At 35.5% G+C, this 27,509-nt stretch overlaps 1 protein-coding gene across 1 annotated transcript; it reads right to left on the bottom strand.

Annotated features, from left to right (window-relative positions):
* Positions 1-7,168: 7,168 nt before the first annotated feature.
* LOC132561270 (cysteine sulfinic acid decarboxylase-like) lies at positions 7,169-20,822 on the bottom strand. Its single transcript, XM_060225997.1, has 12 exons — positions 20,801-20,822; positions 18,089-18,304; positions 17,810-17,900; positions 15,068-15,174; positions 14,551-14,666; positions 13,823-13,957; positions 13,457-13,638; positions 13,027-13,105; positions 10,988-11,187; positions 9,830-9,881; positions 9,474-9,563; positions 7,169-7,342 (listed from the first exon to the last, which is right to left on the bottom strand). Exons 1-12 carry the CDS (start codon positions 20,820-20,822, stop codon positions 7,169-7,171), a joined length of 1,464 nt encoding a protein of 487 aa, XP_060081980.1.
* Between the last annotated feature and the right edge of the window lie 6,687 nt (positions 20,823-27,509).

Below are 27,509 nucleotides of genomic sequence, written 5' to 3'. Positions count from 1 at the left end.
AGTCAGAGATATGTCACTGTTGGACTAATATGATGAAAGGAACACCTGTCGACAGTTAGAGATATGTCACTGTTGGACCTAAGATGATGAAGGGAGCACCCGTCGACAGTCAGAGATATGTCACTGTCATGGAGTTGCTTCCTTTACCACTAAGGTCATTAGTCTACACCAAGTTCTGACGTCACCAACCCGCTGCCTGTAATGCTGTAATGTTTAGGATGTGTCATGTCAGCACTACACTTTTCTATTTTCTGCTTTCGTTTCTAGTTTATGTCAACATACTGACACGTGTGTGTCCAGCGTTTTAGTACGATTCATTTGTTTAAACTATCAAATTGTGTATTGTTTCAAGCGGCTTCGTACTTGGTGCGCGATCTGTGGTTAGTCTGACCCGAACCAATTTATATGAAAAATATTTAAATCTAAGGATGTAAAAAGCCATAAGCTAAGAATTTCTTAAATAGAAATCAATATGTAAAAAAATTAAAAATTTCATATAAATGATCTACATCCAGTCTTTGATAACATGCTTTAATTTCACTTTTTAAAGGACTTGTTGTTCCTTGATACATTCATATCTTTTATTCATTTTCCTTCTCGAACTTCATTTAAATATTTTCATTTGGTTCTTTTCACCTGTCGTAAAAACCAACAGACGTGTCTTAATTATCTCTCTTGGTATTACTATTAAAAAGATCGTTATAATATATCAGAGGGAGACTCTCATAAAGACATATGTGTATAAAATGGGTAAAAGGTCAAATTGACTGAAATTTCAAAATATTTCTTCTCAATACACAAGTATAGTAAAATCAAATAGTCTTCGTGAATGGAAGGGTCTTAAAGTGCTCTATCAACACAGGGTCTCACATTTACCCCTGGGGAAGGGACACTTAGATTTACTATAGCATTTAGGAAAATTACAGTTTTAGCATAATTTTCTACTTGTAATAATCTAAACTTGGTGCTGAGCCTGGCTGACCCTCAAGGACTGATGGGCGGGTCAAAAAGGGTCAATATGGCTGAATTTCAACAATTTTCATCTCAATACCCAAATATGGCAGAATTGAATACTCTTCATCGGGCTGAAAGGTTTTTGAACGCATTACGGGGGTAAACTTTACCATTTTTTTTTTCAATTTCAATTTAGTCTATAAGGTAACCTGAGACAATGTCCCATGGTGTCCGGTTACCGCCCCCTTTCGTCCGACATCGTCCGTCCGTAAACTTGATTAATACAATTGTGTTGCAATTTCTATAAAATACGTCTGTTCATGCATAGCAATGCTCGCTTTATCTTTTTCTGTTTGCTTCACATTTATTCAAATAGTTTCCGCTTGCGAGCTCTAATGTGACCGCCCAGGCCCCTGGTCTTTGCTTTATCGATTGTATCGGGAACAAATGTCTCGCTATCCCGGATAACACATAAGAAAAAGTTCTGGTTTCAAATGTGATACTGTATTATAACCATCAAGGATGATAGCTAAGTGATTGTCTTTTTAAATATGCGATATACACTCATACAAAAATACTCAAAAAAATCAGTTTATAGAAATTTCGCAAAAATCATCATGATATTGCAGAGTCAATTGTAAATGAAGAGCTCACTGGGGTTACTATCAAAGCAATATCGTCAAAAATCATTCAAAAAAATGCGATAATCAAATATGCAGTGAGTATTACTTATAAGTGTCAAGGTATTTACGGTTGGCAGTGTACATGACAGCAATATACATCAGATTATATATATAAACAGATATATTTGAATTATTCTTAAATCAATATCGTTTTCAGGGACTTTTCACTTTGTAGAATATTAAAGATAATATTGATAAAGTTACACAATTCGGACCAAAATTAACATCAGAAATATTATCTTTAATCATTAAAGGCTTATCGATATGGTGCCTATTTCTACATGCTGACGTCATTTTTAAATAGCCGAAGTGCGACAACAGTTTCAATTACACAAGAGCCAAGTCGTCTGTAATCTACACTGAATCAAGGGTCATGAATATGAATTAGCTGTTGAACCAAACGACCTATAAATGAAAGCCCGACTGACACATTTCTCGTGTCATTAAATCAATTGATCGGGCGATTAATCAGTTATTTTAGATGACTTTTCGTTTAAATTTTTAATTACATATATAGTTCATTGAACGATTGACTTTTTGTGATTATTTATTGTTGTTTTAGCCGATCTGGTGATATAAGATTTCACACGGCTTCTAATAAATAAAAAAATTATCACACAATTGTAAGAATATTTCATTTACCGAGCCTCTAACGAGTTTCATCAAGCTCAATGGAAATACTGTATGTCCACGAGTTTACACACTAACAACAAGACAATCATAACATACAGATAAAAACGGGCGTGAAATGGTGGTATAAATACAGATAGATCCCTGACTTTCTAATGTTAATTTGATGGAAGGACATATTGTATAGTGATCCATGTACAGTTGTTATTTTAGCTCACCTGACCGAATTACCAAAATATATACTAATATTCGGTCTGTAGCATGCTGGGATGAAGGGTTACCACTTAAAAATGAATTACTTGTCTTGTAACCCTAGTTCAAGGTCAAAGATGCAAAATATGTGTTCAAACCTTCCAACGACATCTCATTAAAGGACCAAATGACCTAGGGTGCTGATGTTGGCCCTGCAGCATGTAGGGATGAAGGGATACCAGGTTTGTTCAAATAAATAACCTTTACACGATTTCAAGGTCACAATGACTAAATACTTTCATAATGTTTATCGCTGAAATGAAATTGTACAAAATATTTTGAGAAAAAACTCTTAAATCGTCAATCTTGGTTTATTATTACTTTTTAGACGTATTTTATTACAAAGCCGATAATAATGAGATGAACAATGCCTGCTTTGCTTCAGAAGCAGTTTTTAATTCTTTGTCGATGATTTATGTCACATTTTCTAGATAATTAATAATTGTTTCTGACGAATAAAAGCAGGCATTATTATCCTTCTGAAAGAATCGGTTTCGTTTGCAAAATTTATTTTATTGAAAGGTATATGTTCAGTATGTGTATTTTACGGAGCCCGTTAACTGACATGATCCATACTTATTTTATTTCGTTTTTTCGAAATATCATTTCGAAATAAAAGAATTATTATTTCGTTTTTTCGAAATAATATTTCGAAAAAACGAAAAATTATTTCGAAAAAACGAAATAAAATATTATTTCGATAAAAAACGAAATAATATTTCGAAAAAACGAATTAATATTTCGAAAAAACGAAATAATATTTCGTTTAAACGAATTATTATTTCGAAAAAACGAAATAATATTTCGAAAAAACGAAATAAAATAAGTATGGAGCATGTCAGGGGCTCCGTAGTATTTCGATTAAATTTATTTATTTTTTATTAATTGAGTTTTTATAAGTATACTGTACACAGCTGTGTATGGTAATTTATGTATCAGAGGAAATGGCTACACTCTCAGATACAAGTTTTCATTTCCTTCACTTTACACCAAAACAGTGGTTGGGAGCCAGCTTTGTAAATTAACAGCATATGATTAGATAAAATAAGTTGTATCAGTCCAAGAAACTGAAAACAAATATTACCAGCATAGATCAAACAGATATGTGAAATTATTGTTTTAAAGTGGCATTTGTCAAAATATATGGAACACTTTCTTGTATAATACAGATGGTTTTGTGAATAATGTATTAAAATTCGGTGTGTCCATATAGTTGTTTCAGCTCGACCTCGAATCAGCTGAAAATTTTGGTGTGAGACGGCTAATCAGTGTCTGATCCTGATAAATAAGGGTATAACTGAAGGTAGGATATTGGTGCAAATATTAAGTTTGCAGTCAATTATTGATGTAATTAATATAAATCAAATTGTAATATCACCATGATATAATTTTGGTTTAAGAATATTTTGCTACAAACAGAAAGCTGACAAAAATACAAAATAAATCATAACCCCTGGTTGGAATAGTTATTGTAGAGATATAACTTAAAAGTAAAATTGAATTGATTATTAATCAATTTATTGATTGATTGATATATATTTCAATCATGTGATATGTAAGACATAGTAAGGATAATGCGTTAATTCCTATCAAACCATTTACTACAAGTTAGAATATTAAATGTGATAAATAATTATAAAGTTTATTTAATAAGTTTTGTCTTGATAATATTCGCAAAAATTTAATATGAATAAAAAGGTTATTAGAACCTCCATTTTCTTTGTACCGATATTAACATATGTAGAAACAGATGATTATTGCCAAATTCTTCAAAGTTCCAACTGTATGTTTACTTTCCAACCCGAGACGTCATCTACGTCCCTTGGTCCAACCAGCCTCTAACATCTATCTACAGTAGTGACCAGTGTACACACTATGTACAGTAGTGACCAGTGTAAACACTATCTACGGTAGTGACCAGTGTACACACTATCTACAGTAGTGACCAGTGTACACACTATCTACAGTAGTGACCAGTGTACACACTATATACAGTATTGACCAGTGTACACACTATCTACTGTAATAACCAGTATAAACACTATATACTCTGTCGTAGTCTATCAACAGTAGTGACCAGTGTACACACTATCTACAGTAGTGACCAGTGTACACAATATATACTCTGTCCTAGTCTATCTAAAGTAGTGACTAGTGTACAAACTATCTACAGTAGTGACCAGTGTACACACTATATACTCTGTCCTATTCTATCTACAGTAGTGACCAGTGTACACACTATCTACAGTAGTGACCAGTATACACACTATATACTCTGTCCTATTCTATCTACAGTAGTGACCAGTGTACACACTATCTACAGTAGTGACCAGTGTACACACTATCTACAGTAGTGACCAGTGTACACACTATGTACAGTAGTGACCAGTGTACACACTATCTACAGTAGTGACCAGTGTACACACTATCTACAGTAGTGACCAGTGTACACACTATATACTCTGTCCTATTCTATCTACAGTAGTGACCAGTGTACACACTATGTACAGTAGTGACCAGTGTACACACTATATACAGTAGTGACCAGTGTACACACTATCTATAGTAGTGACCAGTGTAAACACTATCTACAGTAGTGACCAGTGTACACACAATCTACTCTGTCCTATTCTATCTACAGTAGTGACCAGTGTACACACTATATACTCTGTCCTATTCTATCTACAGTAGTGACCAGTGTACACACTATGTACAGTAGTGACCAGTGTACACACTATCTACAGAAGTGACCAGTGTACACACTATATAGAGTAGGGACCAGTGTACACACTATCTAGAGTAGTGAGCAGTGTACACACTATATACTCTGTCCTTTGTCTATCTACAGTAGTGACCAGTGTACACACTATCTACTCTGTCCTAGTCTATCTATAGTAGTGACCAGTGTACACACTATATACTCTGTCCTATTCTATCTACAGTAGTGACCAGTGTACACACTACAGTAGTGACCAGTGTACACACAATCTACTCTGTCCTATTCTATCTACAGTAGTTACCAGTGTACACACTATCTACAGTAGTGACCAATGTACACACTATATACAGTAGTGACCAGTGTACACACTATCTACAGTAGTGACCAATGTACACACTATATACAGTAGTGACCAGTGTACACACTATATACAGTAGTGACCTGAGTACACAATATCTACAGTAGTGACCAGTGTACACACTATCTACAGTAGTGACCAGTGTACACACTATCTACAGTAGTGACCAGTGTACACACTATATACAGTAGTGACCAGTGTACACACTATCTACAGTAGTGACCAGTGTACACACTATATACAGTAGTGACCAGTGTACACACTATATACTCTGTCCTATTCTATCTACAGTAGTGACCAGTGTACACACTATCTATAGTAGTGACCAGTGTACACACTATCTATAGTAGTGACCAGTGTACACACTATATACTCTGTCCTATTCTATCTACAGTAGTGACCAGTGTACACACTATCTATAGTAGTGACCAGTGTACACACTATCTACAGTAGTGACCAGTGTACACACTATATACAGTAGTGACCAGTGTACACACTATATACAGTAGTGACCTGAGTACACACTATCTACAGTAGTGACAAGTGTACACACTACCTACAGTAGTGACCAGTATACACACTATATACTCTGTCCTAGTCTATCTATGGTAGTGACCAGTGTACACACTATCTACAGTAGTGACCAGTATACAGACTATATACTCTGTCCTAGTCTATCTACAGTAGTGAGCAGTGTACACACTATCTACAGTAGTGAGCAGTATACATACTATATACTCTGTCCTAGTCTATCTATGGTAGTGACCAGTGTACACACTATCTACAGTAGTGACCAGTATACAGACTATATACTCTGTCCTAATCTATCTACAGTAGTGACCAGTGTACACACTATCTACAGTAGTGACCAGTATACACACTATCTACAGTAGTGACCAATGTACACACTATATACAGTAGTGACCAGAGTACACACTATCTATAGTAGTGACCAGTGTACACACTATCTACAGTAGTTACCAGTGTACACACTATCTACAGTAGTGACCAGTGTACACAATATCTACAGTAGTGACCAGTGTACACACTATCTACAGTAGTGACCAGTGGACACACTATATACTCTGTCCTAGTCTATCTACAGTAGTGACCAATGTACACACTATCTACAGTAGTGACCAGTGTACACACTTTCTACAGTTGTGACCAGTGTACACACTATATACAGTAGTGACCAGTGTACACACTATCTACAGTAGTGACCAGTGTACACACTATCTACAGTAGTGACCAGTGTACACAATATCTACAGTAGTGACCAGTGTACACACTATATACTCTGTCCTATTCTATCTGCAGTAGTGACCGGTGTACACACTATCTACAGTAATGACCAGTGTACACACTATATACAGTAGTGACCAATGTACACACTATCTACAGTAGTGACCAGTGTACACACTATCTACAGTAGTGACCAGTGTAAACACTATCTACAGTAGTGACCAGTGTACACACTATATACTCTGTCCTAGTCTATCTATAGTAGTGACCAGTGTACACACTATCTACTCTGTCCTAGTCTATCTACAGTAGTGACCAGTGTACACACTATATACTCCTTCCTAGTCTATCTATGGTAGTGACCACATTGTCCATATCTTCCCTTGTTATATCGAGGTTAGAGAGAACCACGCGGAAGAAGTTGACATTGTTATCTTTGGGCTGGTATCCAATCATCATCGACCCCTCCGACATCATCTGTTTTTTGATTGCTGGTGCCACCTACAACAGTAGTGATTCAATGGTATTTCGCCATACTTCGCCGATATCTCATAATCATTTGACTAAATAAATAACAACCGTTTAGAAGTTTATGATGCTGACTAATCAGATGAACATTTAGTTACAGACTATACCACAAAATAAACAAGAAGGGAAAACAACAAGAAAATACCAAAAAGGTCAACATAATCATAATTCAAACTCAAATTAATTAAAACTAGGGCAAACTTAGGGTAAACACACACACAGCTCATCTTGGATTAAAATATCTGTTAGTAGCTGGTCAATTGCAATTAAATGAAATATAAAAAAGTTCATTTTAACATTTTACTACGATTCAATAAAACTCTAAAAGGTAAATAGCAAATGAAAAGGTAATACATACATCTACCGTTCTTTTCACTCGCAAATTAAAAACGAACCTTTCTAGTCCTTGTGTATTACTTTTTTTATAATACGTAGTCTTTGATCAAGCGAAGACCGGAAATACAGAGTTAAAAAATCCAACTTGCATATTCAAATAACTCATTTAAATATGTTGTACAATTTGGACATAGACAAGTTTTAAATTTCCTCTCTCGGGATGGACTCTAGCCCTCCATCCTCCTTAAGTATTTTTCTCATATTGGTCTCATGAAATCGTCTATGTGGGTGTAGCGTCATTAGCATACACGGTGCTGATTCACTTAAAATTCAATGCAACCTATTAAAGCAACCTATCGAACGGTATTCACATTTAAAATAACCAGCTACGAAGCAATATTTTCGCAAAAAATTCGAAGGAAAAATAAAGCTGAAATATGGGGATATCTTGAAGCTAATGGGTTCTGGTGTAGTGAATCTGTTTTACATACGTTCAATATACGTTACTTCTCATGATACACAATTATATCATCTAAACATAGTTAAAACAATTACTTGAAAGAGTGTGGAAACCGAATTTGATTGTCACAATTTACATAATGTAATACCCGACATTACTTTGCTGTCTGATTCCGTTAGTATTCTTAAAGTGGCGTATTTTGAAATTAATGGTATGAAACACCGCGTCTAAGATTTTTCCTGTTGTATATATAGAATACAAAAGCAGGATTTCAACACGTCTTCAAAACGAAGCCAAGTGTGATTTTCATGGCAAGCCTGGGTTGTCACATAAACAAAGCACTCAAACGTATTGTTCTCTTTGTCCCTATATTCCTAATCGCCGTTAAAAAGTCGAACGTGATAAGTCCGTTACGGTCTGCTGAATTTCGATACACTTTTGAGGTTTTTGTGTAGTTTGTAAAGCTTTGTTTTAGTCAGTGGTATTTATCATTTATCTCCGTTCCTTTCTGTGCATGATGTTAATCTATATGCGTGGTTCCAACAGGCTTTTTTAATCCGTTTATTGCATTTTTAATTATCTAGCGTAAATTGCATCTGGTTGACATGTGGTATGATCTAGGGACACTAAGTATGGGTGTCATTCACTTTAGTTTAAGAAGACATATTTAATATAACTTCGAAAACTTGATGACATCACGACATTATTTGTTCTCCTAATACTGAGAACATTCTCTTTTTTGTATTTGTATTTGGAAAAACTCGAATATTTCCAGAATACCAAACCCTGTAACCCACGCCAATCCCCCCCCCCACACACACACACGTATACACACAGGACCATCATCCACCAACGCACATCTAGCCCCCCTCCACACACACACACACATATGCACACACAGCACCATCACACACCAACGACCCCCACCCCCCCACACACACATACACACACACACACACACACACACACACACACACACACACACACACACACACACACACACACACACACACACACACACACACACACACACACACACATACATACACACGGATATACACAGTTATTGACATCGTTATTGGAGCAAGATTAATTCTTTTTAATTCCACACCCATGCTACCCACACAGATATATTTGTATACAGAAACAATTAAATCAGGATTTGGAAAATATCTTCTAGGAGAGATGTGGAAATTAACAGAAACGTTATTAGATACATATTTGGCAAGCTGCCAGTCTTTAGTTTTTTGCTTAATTTTATGCTTTTCTATTTTATATTATTTGTTCTGTAAAAAATGCGATAATTACCTTTGATAAACGCGTTTTCCAGCCTTCATCTTCCTTTTCATTGCGCATGCTCGGTGGAATATACCAAAAACAAATATTGGTAAACTCAGGCTAAAAGATAAGTGAAAATTGCTGATGATATTGGAAATTCTTTTATTATAGAAGTGTTGAATATATATTATCCTTTTATTAAACAACTTTCCTATGGTTTTTGTTACTTTCGGTCTCTGCCTATCAACAACTTCGACTAGTATTGTTAATCATTCCGATGTTAGATAGTTACTGCTTTATCACTGGGATATTTCACGCATTATTTGATATTTAATGCTGTACATTATTACTATATTGGCTGGCGTAGGAAGTGACTGATACCGTACCTGGAGAAGCAGACGGAAGCCCTCTGTATCGGCCATTCTATTGGCGAGATACCTGAAACATAGCAACGGTATCAGTGATAGGTCCTATTTCTTTCATTTATATCAAGAAATATTGGTATTTGAGAAAATAGAATTCAATACATTAACTGAATGATATTTTAAAATTTCGACAGTATGACTAAGTTGGACAAAATGTTGAAGATTTAACCGAAACGTGATTTGCAAACATAAAAAGCCTGATTTCTTTGTCCACCAATCAGCTTCCACAAAGTCCTTTTGTGTAACACAGCTTACATAATACAAGACTTGTAAGAAGAAGCTCGTGTCTTTCAATAACAATTCATTATTAATTAGAATGGAACTGCATCCTTCAGCTGTTTTGTCCTTCAAGGATCAGTCAGTGGTCCTAAGGACCTTATGATTTTAAGATGACATCAGTGCATAATTCTGGACAGCACAATTCATACAGGTCATACAGGTTTTGGAAAACCAAAGGGACTAAAGCCGACCGGAAGAGACGACTACCTGCAGTTTCACAGGATAAAACACAAATGAACGTCATCTTGCAGTAAGTCAATGGGCTCTTTATGTTAAAAAATCAATTCTAAACTTCTACGATTAAAATAGCTTCGGTGATTACTTCTTGAGTGCCGACTATAAAAGCACCAATATGATTGAGGGACACCCATTAAATGAAATCACGAGCAGAGTTCTTGTAATCGAAAGTCTTACAAGTGAAATGGTAAGTTAAAAGTAACTGGGAATTACTGATATCAATGCATTGTATAAACTACAGTGGCATTTTCATATAAAAGACTGTATGTCATTGCTATTAATGTGAGTTACATCGGAATATTTGTTTGTATTTCTTCTTAGACACAATTTCAAATCACCACATATCCCCGAATATTTTTACAAAAAATTTTGACTTCTGTGGAAATGCTTGTTATACATTAAGAGACTTCTACCCGTGTAATTTAAAAAAAAAACATACATGCATTTCATTCCGCTTTCCAGGTAATAACGATGTGCAACAACAGGAAAGTACCAACATACCACCCTAATCAAAAGCCAAGCTCAAAGTCAATACAACTAGGGCAAAAATATGACAAATGGAATGATAAAACTTTTACGTAATAAACGATGTTTTATACAAACTTTGCACAATCTAGGGCGTTGTCTACGGCCTTTTCCAGCTGTTTATCTCCCTTAGATTTCCACATGACCCAGAGTTTGAGAACATCCACTTTACGGCCACATTGGACAGATTTGTCCCCTGTGTCAAATGTCACGTCGTAACACTTGTCAGGTTGGAACAGATATTCTGCTCCAGTAGAATGACTCTTCGTCAGCATATCCTGTTGTAAAAAGGTGATAGCCTACAGCAAACGCTTATTCTTTCTCTTTGAAACGACTCCTGTTTTTTTTTTGTATAATGTTTTTAAACGCAAGTGATCGCATGCACTAGATTTGGAGATTAACTTTAAAACTTCAGTTAAAAGCGACTGTATTGAGTGTGATTTCAACTTGTTTGTAAATACATCAATATGTTGCGATATTGAACAAATTTAGAATAAATGAAAATATATATGTAGAAGTATCATGAAACTGAAAGATAGAAGTAGACAAAAACAGGAAAGAAAATATTGACAGGTTAGCAGAAGCATAATCCAAACACAAATTCGATAACACTAGGTCAAAATATAAAAATGGTAACAGGACACTACTGAATAAGTACAAGGAGAATAAGGCCAGACGTTTCAGAAGGGTTTGCGTCTTCTGCTTCATCGATGACACCTTGGTCATGTAAAGTAAGTAATGCCATGTTCCCAAATGAGAGCAAGGTAACTGACAACGGAATGATCAATAATACTTAGGAGCATGAAAAACGTACAGTTCCATATCGCACAAAGATCATAATATGACGACCGTAAAACTAGTCTGTGATCTTAATCTTGGAAGAAAATGGTGACGGTGGGAACGAACTCTAGAATATCGAATCAACTCCCACACGTAAACACGTTGACAATCGATTTAGTATTCGTTGTATATATAAAATCAATAAATGGTACGAAATCAATCAATAGTCCACCATTGTTTTATGTTGGCCTAAATCGGACACAATTTTGACGTCCAAAAATCAAAATACTCCAAGCACAACCATTAAGACATAGTGGTGTTGACTTAATGACCCAAGCAGTGATATTCCCATTTATCTTTATTGATATAGAGGTTCTACAACTAGTGGCAGTTGATTATCATCGTTATCTAACTCGAGTTAGTTAATTTTCAAATTTAGAAAAGACACGAGGCTTTGTCGAGTGTCTTTTCTAAATTTGAAAATTAACTAACGAGAGTTTGATAACGATGATAATCAACTGTCACGAGTTGTAGAACTTCTTTCTACCATAACCTTTTAACGTAAAAATATATGTATTATGTAAAACATTGTTTCGCCCCCATTGATAATTTCGCAGAAGAATACATCGTATGTTGTCTGATTGGCTCATTAATATGCAAAAAGAGACAAAATCGCTATTTTTGATGCAAAAGACTTATTTATTCAGTAATATTGTTTGGAAACATGCCGTAACATTAGTTCATTGAAACACGTTACAAAATTACACAAATTGTTTATCTTTCAAAAAAAAAAAAAAAAAATTTGGAACTAGATTTTATTGCGTATAAGACTAGTGCTTCTTCGCGGGAAAATGTGAATGCAGACACGATTAAGATGGCGTGTAATTTCGAGAACTTCTGATCACTTTCATCAGAACTGTACATCACAATATCAAAGGTTGGGAAACCAAAATTACTGCATTTACCAATTACTATCCCCTTTCCCCCTCCACACAGTTTTGCAGCATCACCGATTTTGACCGCTGGCAAGAATAACTGATCGTCACTGTCAGCCATGTTGATGATGGACAGCAGACGATGAAAACAATCGCACGTGGCGAAAGTAGTTCGGGGTCACAGATCATTGTGGGGTCAAATGTCAATGCCTCGTCCAACAGATTTGGCTGTCACCAATAATACACGTGTGTATTATGCGTATGAATAAACAATGGATATGGTGTTTAATGAATAGTCTGGGCGTGAGATAACATACGCAGGTTATGGTAGAAAAAACTGTTAATGCTAGTTTTGTATCATTACAGATGCAACTCGGGAAGGATGACAAAACTGTGATTTACCTTGTGTCTTGTTAGGAACACTGAACACTGGTTGAGGGCACCCATCATTTTGTGAGGGTTCCATGTTAGAGAGTCGGCTCTGAAAAAGTAATAAGGAAGAGAAAACAAAAAACCAATTTCAGTATAACTTGTGTACCTGATAAACTATAAACAGTACTTCGATCATGTCTGTGTACCAATCACTGCTTTATCTTTATTTGTTCTTTGAAATGACGGAAGAACGGACAGCGGATGTCGGATGATTTGAATAGTTCACATCTGATGCTGGCAACACCTCTTGTAGATAAAGGAACTAAAACGAGTAGAACTTTAAGGTGAAAAAACCAGTAATGATTTTTAAGTGTACGACAAAGTCAATTGTAAAACCAGTAATGATTTTCTAAGCGTACTACATCGTCAGTTGGTTCTCTTTCATCTCTTGTTGATTTACCTTTCGATGCCAGACATCAGTTCCCGATGTTTCTTTGATAATAGAACTGCACCACCCCAAGCTGAATCAACGTGCATCCAAAGTTTGTGCTCATCACAGATATCAGCTATTTCGCATAGGGGATCAAACGCACCGAGGACGGTCGTACCGGAAGTGGCGACGACGCACACTGGTTCTTCTCCCTACGCAACAGTAGAACAGTTCGATCAAAAGATGTCAAGATTTCTATTTTAGATAGCTATGATCCAATAGTGGTTATTTGTGTAGAGTCGTTCCTGGATACCAGTACTATTATATTTTAATTGTTAGAATCAAAGACTGCCAGTTCACTCCAGATCTATAATAAAATATGGTGTAAAAAATTACCTTGGACTTAATCATTTGTATATTCTTCTCCAGTTCTGACGTCAACATTCTACCTCTTACGTCACATTTCACAGGTACAACACTCTTTGTACCGAAGCCTAAAAATGCCGCGCCCTTCTTTATGCTGAAGTGAGCCTGAAGAGAATCACCAACACGTCAGGGGAGCAATTATTCTAAGTAACCCATACAAAAACATGGTTACAATTATACATGGGAGACAACTGCTGTCAACTGAGTTATCAAACATCCATCTTCCTATTATATATTGCAGGAGTTGCAGTAAAAGCACTTTCCCCGCGAAGTTTTTATTTTCATTAAATTCGTGGTTACTCTAAACAGTGAAGTCCATGTCCACGAAATGATAAAAGCTGGCTTTGATTATAGTACTAGTGAATGTTTACGAAGATTTATCCATGAAATCAAGTGCCGACGAAAATACATAGTTTTATTTAACCACGAAAATTGAGCCTCGTTAAAGCATGGAATTTTACAGTACGTACATGATTACATAATCATACTAAGGCAATCAACACTGAAATACTAGTTATTTCAAATTTTACAATATATGATTACTTGCATCTCTCAGTAATCTAAGTCGATTGAGTCTCTTGGATCCATTACCTTTCAGTTGTAATATAGCTGCTTTAGCGTCTGATAGTATATTCTATAAACGTTCTTTATATAAAGGGCATTTTTAAAACATTTGTGATATTTGGCTTAGATTATACCTGTTCTGATGCGAGAATGCGCAAAGGCGGAAGTGATGTCATACCGTCCATTTTGAATTCTGGGAATCGTTTACACCTAGCTAGGTTCAAACCATACATGTTAGAAATTGATCCTCCTACAATGAAGAAAGTCATTGAGAAATTAGTATTTCTTAAAATGTAATGTACTTCAAAGAAGCAGCGGACAGTGTGTTCGGATCTATTGTACGAATAATTTGCCTACAAAAATGCATGACCATTTAATCCAATATTTCACATCATTTTCTCACATTTTATCTGTTATGGGGATTAATGACAGAGGGTGTCCTCTCGAAATCGGGCGATGTTTGAAGAAAAATATCAAACGGAACGATGGTGATAAATCAACAACTGAATGGATTAATTCATGAATACATGCCTAACCACGTTTGAAACGAACGTGACATTTGTTTTATGCACTTACGTTAAACAAAAATTCACATAAAAGCTAGAGATTTCGTTCTTATTGAACCAGTAAATACATCCGCAGTATTATCACCTGGACAGAAGATACCGTCGCCCGAGGAAAGTCCAGCCAGTCCCAGCATTTTGTTGACCACATATTTCTCCATAAGAGTAAATACCGGAGCAACTTCATAAGTAAACCTAGCAACAACAGAAATATTAGTAAACCCCGCAACAACAGAAATATAAGTAAATTTAGCAACAACAGAAATATAAGTAAACCCAGCAACTACAGAAATATTAGTGAACCTAACAACACCAGAAATATTAGTGAACCTAACAACACCAGAAATATTAGTGAACCTAGCAACAACAGAAATATTAGTAAACCCCGCAACAACAGAAATATAAGTAAATTTAGCAACAACAGAAATATAAGTAAACTCAGCAACTACAGAAATATCAGTGAACCTAGCAACAACAGTAATATTAGTAAACCTGGCAACATCAGAAACATTGGTAAACCTGACAACAACAGAAATATTAGTAAACCTGGCAACATCAGAAACATTAGTAAACCTGACAACAACAGAAATATTAGTAAACCTGGCAACAACAGAAATATAAGTAAACCCAGCAACTACAAAATATTAGTATCCTAGGAACACGAAAAATATTAGAAAACGTAGCAACACCAGAAATATTAGTAAACCTAGCAACAACAGAAATATTAGTAAACCTAGCAACAACAGAAATATAAGTAAACCCAGCAACTACAAAATATTAGGTATCCTAGGAACACGAAAAATATTAGAAAACGTAGCAACACCAGAAATATTAGTAAACCTAGCAACAACAGAAATATTAGTAAACCTAGCAACAACAGAAATATTAGTAAACTTAGCAACTACAGAAATATTAGTGAACCTAGCAACAACAGTAATATTAGTAAACCTGGCAACATCAGAAACATTGGTAAACCTGACAACAACAGAAATATTAGTAAACCTGGCAACATCAGAAACATTGGTAAACCTGACAACAACAGAAATATTAGTAAACCTGGCAACATCAGAAACATTGGTAAACCTGACAACAACAGAAATATTAGTAAACCTAGCAACAACAGAAATATAAGTAAACCCCGCAACAACAGAAATATTAGTAAACCGAGCAACAACAGAAATATTAGTGAACCTAGCAACAACAGAAATATAAGTAAATCTAGCAACATCAGAGATATTAGCAAACCTAGCAAAAACAGAAATAGTAGTTATCCTAGGAACACGAAAAATATTGGAAAACGTAGCAACACCAGAAATATTAGTAAACCTAGCAACAACAGAAATATTAGTAAACCTAGCAACAACAGAAATATAAATAAACCTAGCAACAACAGAAATATAAGTAAACCCCGCAACACCAGAAATATTAGTAAATCTAGCAACAACAGAAATATTAGTAAACCTAGCAACAACAGAAATATTAGTAAACCTAGCAACAACAGAAATATTAGGTATCCTAGGAATCCGAAAAATATTAGAAAACGTAGTAACAACAAAAATATTAATAAACCTAGCAACACCAGAAATATTAATAAACTGAGCAACAACAGAAATATTAGCAAATCTAGCAACATCACATATATTAGTAAACCTAGCAACATCAGAAATATTAGTAAACCTAGCAACAACAGAAATATAAGTAAACCCCGCAACAACAGAAATATTAGTAAACCGAGCAACAACAGAAATATTAATGAACCTAGCAACAACAGAAATATTAGCAAACCTAGCAACAACAGAAATATTAGTAAACCTAGCAAAAACAGAAATAGTAGTTATCCTAGGAACACGAAAAATATTAGAAAACGTAGCAACAACAGAAATATTAGTAAACCCTGCAACAACAGAAATATTAATAAACCTACCAACAACAGAAATATTAGTAAGCCTAGCAACAACAGAAATATTAGTAAACCTAGCAACAACAGAAATTTTAGTAAACCTAGCAACAACAGAAATATAAGCAAACCTAGCAACAACAGAAATATTAAAGAATGTAGCACCATATCTGAAATGATGTTGTTAAGTTGCATTAATGAATAATCTGTGTAAAATGTGGAACTTTGTTTAACATAATCATTTTGACAGCAAGATTGCAAAACAAAGCAACGATAGTGGGATGTAAGCAGCGATGATACGGTTAATATATCATTAAAATACCTTGTCTCCGTCATGTTTGCCAATGCCAACACAAACTACGTTGAACTGATACCAACAGATATAGATATTCATGTCAGAAAGGTGGATACAAACGTGTCTCTGTTAAAGTCGCTGTTTGTTTACCGTGTATCACGCAGGCGCAAACCTGTTGTTACGTCAACAGGTCAGCGTGAACATTTGTAAACAGATCGAGCCAGACCTTAAATACATATTGAAAGTCTTGCGATTTCCATAAGAAGTAGGTGCTTTTGCACTTTTTTCTTAAAAGGCATCTTATGAAATCCTAACTTGGTCGGAATATACCTTAAAAGTATATGAAAGAAAAACTTTGCCAGCGCAAAGTATTATTTTTAAAACACAAGTAAGACAGGATTGATGATTCATTTGTAAAATGTCATGAGGATGTCCTAATTAGCCATGCATCGGAGAGCCACGCCCCTCTTAATGTAACATACTGGACCGTCACAATTCACATGTTTGTATTCAGAGCGTCAGAGAGCCACGCCTCTAGTTAGGTAACACACTAAAACGTCATAACTTACATGCTTGTATTTAGCGCGTCGGAGAGTCACGCCCCTCTTAAGGTAACACACTGGACCGTTAGAACTTACATGCTTGTATTCAGAGCGTCAGTGAGCCACGCCCCTCCTAAGGTATATTGATCCATCCCACCATACAGTTGGTTGAAGAACAAAGGATGGCCTATCGAGATTAGAACATCAATTACTAGCTAATCTGAAAGCGTCCTGTAATACATCGATGTAAATAATTAAAAACACCGTTTGCAAACGCCATTTTATAAACGACAAGGTAAGATATAACTTCTGGTAGATTGGGTGATGTCAGTAAAATATCTACTTTACAAAAATAGCGGAGATTTCTGATCATACCTGTCTTCACGCTGTATTTGATAACATCCTGACAGATCTCTAGAAGCTTTATGTCTTCCGTTGGCTCATCCAATGCTAAATCCATAACATCTTCCAGATCTGCTGGGAGCTTAAACTCAATTACTTTTAAGCTTCTGTCATTTGACCTTGCAATAACATTGTTGAATATGTCTTCTACCAACCTTCTGAGAAAGCCGGAACGTTTTGTTGTTCGATCTGTACCAATGTCAGAACAGGGAGGTATATTTATATTTATATTGTCAACAAAACAAGTAACGCACAAAGTATTACATCAAGAATGGTCTCCCAACAATCTACATTAAAATCGGCCAAACGTGACGACGTCATTGTCTGACTTTGTGAGCTTTAGTCCAAATTAAGCGGCGTGACCAATTCAAGCCGGATTTTTTCAAACGAATAATTTCAACGGATACTCAAATTTCAGCCAAATTAATTTACGGGATTAGTTTCAGATCGTCCCAGGAGCGGTCCTCCGCGTGTAACAACCGCACGACCATACAGGGCGATTCTGGTACTCTTGGCAGATCTATTAGTGCTCAAACTGTCAGGAACCTCTTGCGTGCCGAGGGAATCATTGCGCGCCGACCTTATGTCGGGCTACCTTTGACACCGCGGAGGTGGCAAGTACGTCTTGAATTGCGCAGATATGGTTGAGGCGTGTGATGTCACTCAGACGGAAGAAAAAGGGTATATCGCAGACGCGGTGGGCGTTTCGACGACGCATGCGCGGTTGAACGCGATAGATTCGGTGGGGCTTCTTTAATGGTTTGTGGAGGTATCGCCCATGAAGTGAAATCTCCCTTAGTGGTCCTGGATCCAAACCTCAATGCCGTTTGATACAGAGACCAGATTCCCCAGCCTCACGTCCCTCCACTTCTCAGACGTCATAATCTAGTCTTTCAGGAAGACAATGCTCGACCGCATGTTGACAGAGTCAATTGTGATTTTCCTCACGGCAAACAACATTCAGCATCTGGAATGGCCACTATAAAGCCCCGACATGTCTCCCATCGAGCATTTACGTGATGAGCTGAGCAGGCGTTTTAGGAAACGCTGAAACCCCCAACTAGCTGCGCCCAATTGATCGCAGCATCAACACAAGAGAATGGAACAATATTCCCTTTAGGCGAAATAATGTTCTCATTGATTAAATGCATATGAGAATCCGTGCAGGGATTCGTGCAAGAGGTGCCCGAACCAGGTACTGAAGTGTCATTTTGTTTTTCGCGTGTATCCCACTTTGAGTTAGTACTGACGACACGAGTGACGTCATCCAGATTTTTCTTCTATAGTATTGTTTAGCAGACTTGTTCCTTCACATTAATATAATTGGCTATATATTACTTAATTTAACTGTGCGGTATTTTTGTTAGGTATACATTGATTAAGAATACGCTTGGTTTCAATTCTGTCCATATATATGGCTTAATAAAACTTAACCAAAAAGGGCATCTAAAGGTCCGGAGGTCTATCTGATTGTGTGTTAATTACTTGTTTGCCAAAAAAAGCACCATCTGTGAAAGGATTATGTGAATTCGGCCACACGTTTTCTGGTTGCATGACGAAAAGGATTATCAAGAAATGACCGCACGGCGTCATAAAAAGGACAGTCAGGGATATTTTCATTATACTGTATACACCGGTGAATTAAGAACTAGACGTTACGTGTAAGCAAATGTTGCTAAAACACGTGATTCACATTAATATTCATAATTTATTATATGAATTCCTTTATTTCGATTCAAATACACGTAAGGTCAACTAAAACAAAGGTTCGGTAGCTTGGAGGAGGTAAACAAGAGATCCAAATCCATGATTTGGAAACATTATTAACCAAAAACCGGGAAAACAGTAAAACGTGGTGATATAAATATGACTCGTCTGTTCTCTAATACACAACCCCCATAAACTATTGAACCATCATCCTAACACGTAATCTGCATTTTGTGTACCGATATTGTTTTGCTGAATAAATGTTCAGCACGACATTGGAAAACACTATAATGTATAATAAAAACTGACAACTAATGGTGAATATTGAATCTTAATCATAACCGAAACTTATTTCGTATTAATTAGTTTGTTCTTTGGTTTACCCAAGAAGAATGTGATAATGTTGAGACAACAGTTTATTTAACGTGCGCATCAATGGAATTTTAACTTTTAACTTAAAATGTAAACGAGAAGGAACCGTTATATGTAATAGATGTGGCCTTCCAAATAACAAAAACACACACAAACAAATAAAATGGACTCCGCTGCTACCTAATATGACGTTTTCATAAAAAGATGCGACTACTTCAAAAAGGGAGCAAACGTGTTGTAGAATTATCCTATGTCCTAATGCCCTGGTCGTAGTCAGCGCCTTTAGGGGCGGGTGAGGACCAACTGTAGGCCGAGCCACCGTCTTATTAGCACTGACGTTTGGGAAATATATCTGCTTTAGGTACTCAAGGTATTGCTAAACATCCGTTAGCCCCGTACACTATTTTGGACGGTGGCAGTAGAAAGCTGCTGTCGCCTCTAGTGTTGTCAATGAACTCACCAGAACCTAATGTTTGGGATCATCCCAAAGGTTAAATTTCCCAACAGGAATCCATTGTTTTTTATTAGCGGACCACTAATCAAATTATGAAACTGAAATGAAACGCCAGTGACTTTAGAAATAGGAAAGTAAAACCATTTACTTACCTTTGTCAACACTCTTCTGCATGATTCACGCCTTTATGCGATCAGGATCGTTTGAGTATAAGTCACTTTCGCTTTATGTTTAAATATCTTTTATACATCGGATACATGAAGACGTGGTAATGAAACCATTGAGCTTTGCTATCAATAACAGCCTGTCACCACTAAAATGCAGACAAGATATACTTTTGATCTCTAGAGAACTGGAGTATCACATACCAAGTATATGTAGTTGCATTTTAATTGCTTCTGTATCAGCTTTATTGTATCATTAGCAGGTGAATAAAACGTGTCGATATATCAACGTTGTACATCTTGCGTCGAATGACAGGACATTTAGCTCTGTATAAAATATATTTATGCATTTGATATTGGATCGTACTGCTGTTATCAGACAGGCCTGTAAATGATCAGTTTTCATAATTATAAAACTTTGCTTATACGTAAAGCCAGGCTTCAAAGAGATAGACTACCTGTTATGTTCCCAGACCTACAACACATCTAGAGACTTTGACTACAGGACATGTGAAAGAGTAGACAGTTAATCAATATGTTTATATTTTAAACGAAAACAGTGTATTTCAAATGTATGTAATATTCTTTAATAAACTTGAATTAAAAATAGGTTTTGCTTCATATCAAAAGACAACAGATCTATTTCATAACACAACCTATGGTATTTACATGTCGTAGTTGATTCCATATGCAGGGGCATGTTCCCATTATCCGTATTTTCGTGTAAGAAGTCGACAACTGACGGATAAGGTCGAAGCACAGGATTTCAAAAGAAGATAAGGGTTGATGAAAACTATGGGGAAGTTTTACGTACGTCAAACTGATTTTATCAAGAAATATATTTATTTGAGCGTTGTGACGGTGGGCATGTTTTTATGCTCAGTCGTTTGCCTTCTTGCTTTGCTGTTGTGTATCTTGTTCTCATTTGAGAACGTGACATAATTTAATTGGATTGACCCAGGTTCATATGGCGTTTACGTCGTTGAAGCAGAGGACGCTAACTCTTCCGGGACACCTGATGTTTTTCTCCGTGTACTTATTCAGGAGTTCCCATGGAAATCTTTCTTTTGTTCATGTTTCGCTTAAGTTTCATTGACTTTGAGTTTGGATTATAATAATGTTGACATGTTTGTATTTTCTTTGTTTGTTCATTTGTTGTTTTTTTTTCCTTTTAGATATCGCTATCTTTCATGTTTTGGTTGATTTTCATGAATAAAATATTTCTTAGAAATATCAGCTATTAACTTATAGATGAACCGGAAAATATTAGAATTGTAAAATTTGTCCCTGTAATGGTAATGCCGACATTCACGATTATGAATGATGAATGAACGATTATGTTTGGGGGAAGTTTAAGTGAGGCTATTGTGCGTAGAAGGGATACAGGGCTGGAGTATTTCTATAGATTTAGGGTAAGTTTAGCTGAAGGCCAGAGAGCCCCGTTCATGTTCTTTTGTTCATCTCATACAATGACTCATTACTTGGGACTAGTTTTTAGGTCTATTTGATAAGGCCTTCGGGCCGGTTTCTACGTGTAGAGGTCTATAAAGGTGAGAAGAGGGAATGATAAGACCTGGAATGTACACGGGAGAAATTGACTGGAGAAATGAATAGTGGCTAATGTACTGATTACCCATGAGGATTGTGATTGAACGTGTTTGTGATTTCACGTGAATTGGAACTATATGATAAAATTAGGAATAGATAACTTACTCACCTTTTGTCAAATTTATTTTGTCGTGAGTAGAGAAGAATGTAATATTATTGAGACACCAGCTTTTTATCGGGTTCATCCGTGGAATTTTAACTTGAAATCATATGTAAACGAGCAGGAACCGCTAAATGCAATAGGTGTGGCCTTCCAAATAAAAAACACACAAACAAATACAATGGACTCCGCTGCTACCTAACATGACGTTTTCATAAAAAAGATGCGACTACTTCAAAAAGGAGCAAACGTATTGTAGAATTATCCTATGTCCTAATGCCCTGGTCGTAGAAAGCCTGTCACCACTAAAATGCAGACAAGATATGCTTTGGATTTCTAGAGAACTGGAGTATCACATACCAAGTATATGTAGTTGCATTTTAATTGCTTCTGTATCAGCTTTATTGTATCATTAGCAGGTGAATAAAACGTGTCGATATATCACTTTTGTACATCTTGTGTCGAATGACACAATGAATATTTAACGAAAATAATGTGTTTCAGATGTACACACATAATCTGGACACTACACTTCCTACTGCCTATCCAAATAACTGGTATTTTGCTGGTATGGATATTTAAACCCGTAATGTTCGCATTATTATTTAACTCTACAACTGACTCCCTGAGAGATATATCTGACCCATTTAGAATTAACCCTGTGTCATCAGCATACTTAACATTCAAAACTGATGTACTTTCAAGATTTATACACTTAATCCTTAATAGACAATTATTTGTTTTTATTTTAAAGCCAAAACTTCAACACGGAGAATGACAGTATACGGAGGAATTGGGTCCCCTTTCCGGCATCCACGTTCAGCATTAATACATTTAGAAATATTGTTTGCTTGATGCATTAACATTATTATGGAAAGTTTCGGCACATTTTCTTATATCTCCACCAAACTTTGTCAATAGAATTCCAGGATACTGAATCGAAAGCTTTCTCACAGTGAAGTAACATTAACAATCTGTTTTAATCATATTAGATATTGCCCCCGAAGCTATTTAATAATATTTGAAAGTGTTATGGGTCTCCAGTGTTTTTAAGAAATGGCGAGGCTTATCTCCATTTAGAATACAACATATCACACCATGCCTCTTTGTTTTAAGGATTCGGCAGTGATTCAGACACAGAACTTTGATTATTTTTCATGTCTTTGAGAGTTTTCCCTGCTTTATCAAATGTTATGCTTTCCTCAATGTTTTCATATTCAGTATGCTTTAGGTTTTTAACCTTATAATTCTGCTGATGGATTTCTAAATCTCTATATTAGTATAAATTGTTATAAAAAAGGTCCGAATTTCTGCCAAAATCTACCCATTTCGCTTTAGTTCTGATCTTACATCTAGTTTCATTCAAACGGATTGCCTCGAGTTCCTTTTTTACCCTGTCTAGTTGCTTCTGATCTGTATCTGTTTCATCCTTAGAATCTATTATTTTCTTCCTCACTTAAATTATTTGCTCTATATGATGCATGAAATCATGAAAATATTTCCAATGACCCAGTTTCTAGGAACAGGTGGTCGTTTATTACATATTGTATATCACTATCAGAAATGAGATTAAGACTATCAGGATTATAAACAGGTAAACAACACTGTAATTTCATATTCTCTATGCCTTTTAGGTGACCATTTCTAGGTCTCTGGTTACGGAAGACACGCGAGTGGATAACACAAATAATGACTTGAACTGCGTCATGTGGTACAGTGTAAAATTCGACGTATTTCACGTACTTAGTATGATCACATACAAGGTTTCTAAAATATCATTTAATCAAAATAATTGGTTTATCATGTTTTGATGAATAATTTGATCATTACTACAAATCTTCCCTATTTAATAATCAAACAAGCAAATGCAAATGACAAAAGTTCAAATTGTGCATTCCTCTGAACTTGAACTGGATCCGTTACATCAAATAACGAAGTAAAGAAATATCAACGAGCAGAAATCAACTTGTTTCTCAAATGTTGTAACATAAAGTTTAGTATTTGTAAGATGAACAGACGTTTACCCTATGGTCCCATTCCGTAAAAAACGAAATTTCTAAATTGTAGTAAATAATCTATATATTTTTATTAATGAATTGATTTGAAATAGATTATCTACATTAAGTGTGAAGAGGTCATGTTGAACAGCTTCTTTTCGTAATATTACAGATATTAAATGTGAAAATAGCAATATTTGGTACTGCAATCTGTATTGATAATTCGTTGTATTTTTGTATTGCTCAGTATATATTACAACTGTGTATAGCCAATCAACAGCGATCAGATTCAAGAATACTTCCATGCATTCTAAACTTAGTTCAAGTTTGGAAATAGGAGTCCAAATAGAATTGATCTAAACTTGATTTATTCGTTGTGTCGATGAGATCATATTTTATTAATGGCGAAATATTTTATTTTGTTTAAACGGCGTTACTGAATAAAGGGAGACTACTCTGAAATATTTGCAGTGTCAGAGTCTGCTGCAACATTAAGCCTCCTTTGAAATGTTCAGTGATTAAGTAAATTCATCCCGGCTCGTCTTCTAAGCTGGTAACTAACTCAAGACTTATTGGAATACAGACAACTCTTGACTAGCTCTGCTAAAGAAATCTAGACAACCCTTGGCTAGTCCTGCAAGTGGAATCTACAGAGCTCTTGACTATCTCTGCAAGTGGAATCTAGAAATATAACTTTCCCCTCATATAACATATCCCTCATATAACATATCACTCATATAACATATCACTCATATAACATATCCCCATATAACTTTTCCATCATATAACATATCTCTCATATAACATATCCCTCATATAACATATCACTCATATAACTTATCTCTCATATAACATATCCCCATATAACTTTTCCCTCATATAACATATCTCTCATATAACATATCCCTCATATAACATATCACTCATATAACTTATCTCTCGTATAACATATCCCCATATAACTTTTCCCTCATATAACATATCTCTCGTATAACATATCCCCATATAACTTTTCCCTCATATAACATATCTTTCATATAACATATCCCTCATATAACATATCACTCATATAACATATCCCCATATAACATATCCCTCATATAACATATCACTCATATAACATATTCCCCATATAACATATCCCTTATATAACATATCCCTCATATAACATATCCCTCATATAACATATTCCCCATATAACATATTCCCATATAACAAATTCCTCATATAACATATCCCTTATATAACATATTTCCCATATAACATATTCCCCATATAACATATCCCTTATATAACATATCCCTCATATAACATATTCCCCATATAACATATTCCCCATATAACATATCCCTCATATAACATATCCCCCATATAACATATTCCCCATATAACACATCCCTCATATAACATATTCCCCATATAACATATTCCTCATATATCATATCCTTCATATAACATATCCCTCATATAACATATTCCCCATATAACATATCCCCATATAACATATTCCCCATATAACATATCCCTCATATAACATATTCCCCATATAACATATCCCTTATATAACATATCCCTCATATAACATATCCCTCATATAACATATTCCCCATATAACATATCCCCCACATAACATATCCCTCATATAGCATATTCCCCATATAACATATTCCCCATATAACATATCCCCCATATAACATATTCCCCATATAACATATCCCTCATATAACATATCCCTCATATAACATATTCCCCATATAACATATCCCTCATATAACATATTCCCCATATAACATATTCCCCATATAACATATCCCCCATATAACATATTCCCCATATAACATATCCCCCATATAACATATTCCCCATATAACATATCCCTCATATAACATATCCCTCATATAACATATCCCTCATATAACATATTCCCCATATAACATATTCCCCATATAACATATTCCCCATATAACATATCCCGCATATAACATATCCCCATATAACATATTCCCTCATATAACATATTCATATAACATATTCCCCATATAACATATCCCCCATATAACATATTCCCCATATAATATATCCCCCATATAACATATTCCCCATATAACATATCCCTCCCCCTCATATAACATATTCCCCATATAACATATTCCCCATATAACATATCCCTCATATAACATATCCCTCATATAACATATTCCCCATATAACATATTCCCCATATAACATATTCCCCATATAACATATCCCTCATATAACATATTCCCCATATAACATATTCCCCATATAACTTTTATTCCTTATTTATTTTTCAATGACCTCCCTGTATTCACCTAATATTGTTTGTTTATCGGTTTTCAGACCGAATTACAAGTTTGAACACATCTCCCATTTTATTCGTTCTATGACACCAACTTAACAAACAATATAAACCGGCGAGACACATACTGAACGTTATCTGAGACAGCATGTATAGAGCAAATCTCAAACCTTACAATTCAGCACGGAAAACAAAGGCCAAGACCTGCTAAAATTATAAAAACAAGGGTTTGATTTCAAATACCCGTTTCATATGTTAATTTCAGGACAACAAGCAATGTTGATAGCTTGGATTACCTTCAATTTCCTTTCACAATTCATAAAAAACTACTTTACAGTATATATAGTCTACACGTACATTTTTGATTTTTTTATGACAACACACCGTATATACGTTTACACCGTGTATTGGCCGTCACGTTTAGTTGTGTATACTAGAACGGTTTTACCATACAGGTATCAGTATGGCCGTACCTTTTTCGACCTTGTGTATTTATTGATAAACTTGTACATTCACTAGTGCAAGAATGTGAAAATTTACATACATTTCCCGCCGTGACCTTCACCCCTATACAGAAAATTGTCCTGTTCCCGTGGGCGATATAAATCTACCTGACACTTGCTTTCACCCACCACGTAAAATCAACATGTTTGTCCATCCGCGACAGAATAAA

The sequence above is a fragment of the Ylistrum balloti genome, unplaced genomic scaffold (assembly GCF_031769215.1).
Source record: "Ylistrum balloti isolate Yb309-2 unplaced genomic scaffold, AGI_CSIRO_Ybal_v1 Utg371186, whole genome shotgun sequence".
NCBI lineage: Eukaryota > Metazoa > Mollusca > Bivalvia > Pectinida > Pectinidae > Ylistrum > Ylistrum balloti.
This window is presented reverse-complemented; position numbering and strand designations above follow the sequence as displayed.